Source organism: Vitis riparia, chromosome 3 (genome assembly GCF_004353265.1).
Source record: "Vitis riparia cultivar Riparia Gloire de Montpellier isolate 1030 chromosome 3, EGFV_Vit.rip_1.0, whole genome shotgun sequence".
NCBI classification, from domain to species: Eukaryota; Viridiplantae; Streptophyta; class Magnoliopsida; order Vitales; family Vitaceae; genus Vitis; species Vitis riparia.
In genome coordinates this window covers 8197692-8199067 of record NC_048433.1, presented here as the reverse complement: position 1 = coordinate 8199067, position 1376 = coordinate 8197692, and the positions used below count along the sequence as shown (strand labels likewise).

The 1376-nt window shown below is 37.4% G+C and overlaps 1 protein-coding gene across 1 annotated transcript; it reads right to left on the bottom strand.

Annotated features, from left to right (window-relative positions):
• Positions 1-272: 272 nt before the first annotated feature.
• Positions 273-912, bottom strand: LOC117911673 (agamous-like MADS-box protein AGL62). Its single transcript, XM_034826077.1, is given in 2 exon segments — positions 273-368; positions 370-912. Coding segments are annotated over 2 exon segments (639 nt in total).
• Between the last annotated feature and the right edge of the window lie 464 nt (positions 913-1376).

The window sequence follows — 1376 nt, the reverse complement described above, 5'->3', positions numbered from 1 at the left end:
CCTAACCATGTTAGTCTTCACAACTTTAAAATATATCTACATAGTTATGAGTGGAATCCACTCCCAACCATATAGATTTCATTCTAAACCTAAAGAGAAGGTCGCAACTTTAAAGCGCGTCTATATAATTGGGAGTAGATTGTTACACTATCATTCTCTATTTTAAAAAAACAAAACGAAAAATTTATCCAAACGATACCTAACTGAAAAAAAAGCAAAAACAAATGACTAACAACATAAAACACAAACGTACGTTGAACCACACTACAAACTTAGAGCAAATGACCCCCATAACCAAAGTTAAAGTTAAGAGGATCAAATGCAGCAATGTGCGCATCATAAGGCACACCTGCTCCAACAGAACTCGAAAGAAAAAAAGTCAAGAGGATTCGATGCCTCCATCATATGCTTGTCTGCATTCATTTCAACATTCCTTTTAAGATTTTCTAGCGACACCTTCAGAAGCTCGAGTTGTTCGAAGCTAAGCTCCTCAATCGGAGCTGCCCACCAATATTGTGCTTGGCTGGCCTTCGTCATCTGTGTAAGTGCTTCTCCGCGCTTCTTCTCACCCTCTAGTTGGTTGAGAACTTGAGTGAGTTGCATATTAAGGTCACGAACATTTGCACTACGATGAGCCTCAAAGAGCTGCAGTGCACCAGAGTGGGGTAAAGGGTTCCCGGTAAGAAACCGATCTATAATTGTTTCAACACCAGGATGGCCGAAGGAATACATCTTTTTCCCAGGAGAGAAGACTATTATAGCAATTTCAGCACCACAAAGTGTGCATAATTCACTGGCCTTCTTAAAAAGGCCAGATCGGCGTTTGGAGAAAGTAACTTGTAAGTTACTTTCTTTTGTCATTTTAGTCATCTCAACCTTTTGGCGGCCCCTACTTTTCCTCGTTGGAGCCATCAAGGAGAAGAATACAGAACTAAGGAAAGCTGTTTCCTAGCCTATCAAAGAAGAGAGGAAAAGAAAATAAAGGAAATGGTACTGGTTTTTTCTTGGCAAAACTGAGTGATTTTTGAGGACTAATATGTGAGGATTTAAAGAGTTTCTCCACCTCTAGATTTGTTGTCAATATTATCTAAGATTATTACCTCTTGTGTCAGTCTATATTTCATTCCTTGAACTTAAATTACTTACCCAATAATATGGATACCAAAATCTCAACCTTAGGGTATAGCCATAAAAATTACCAGTATTTAAACATCTTAGTTGTACTTTATAAAAAGAAATTAATGCGAAATCTAGGAATGGGAGCGAATCAATATCAAAATAAACTCTTCCTAATTCAAAGATGAGCATATTATTAATTATTCTTTCAAATTAGGATAAAAGGTAATCTATACACCTATCTGTCCACTCCCATCCAA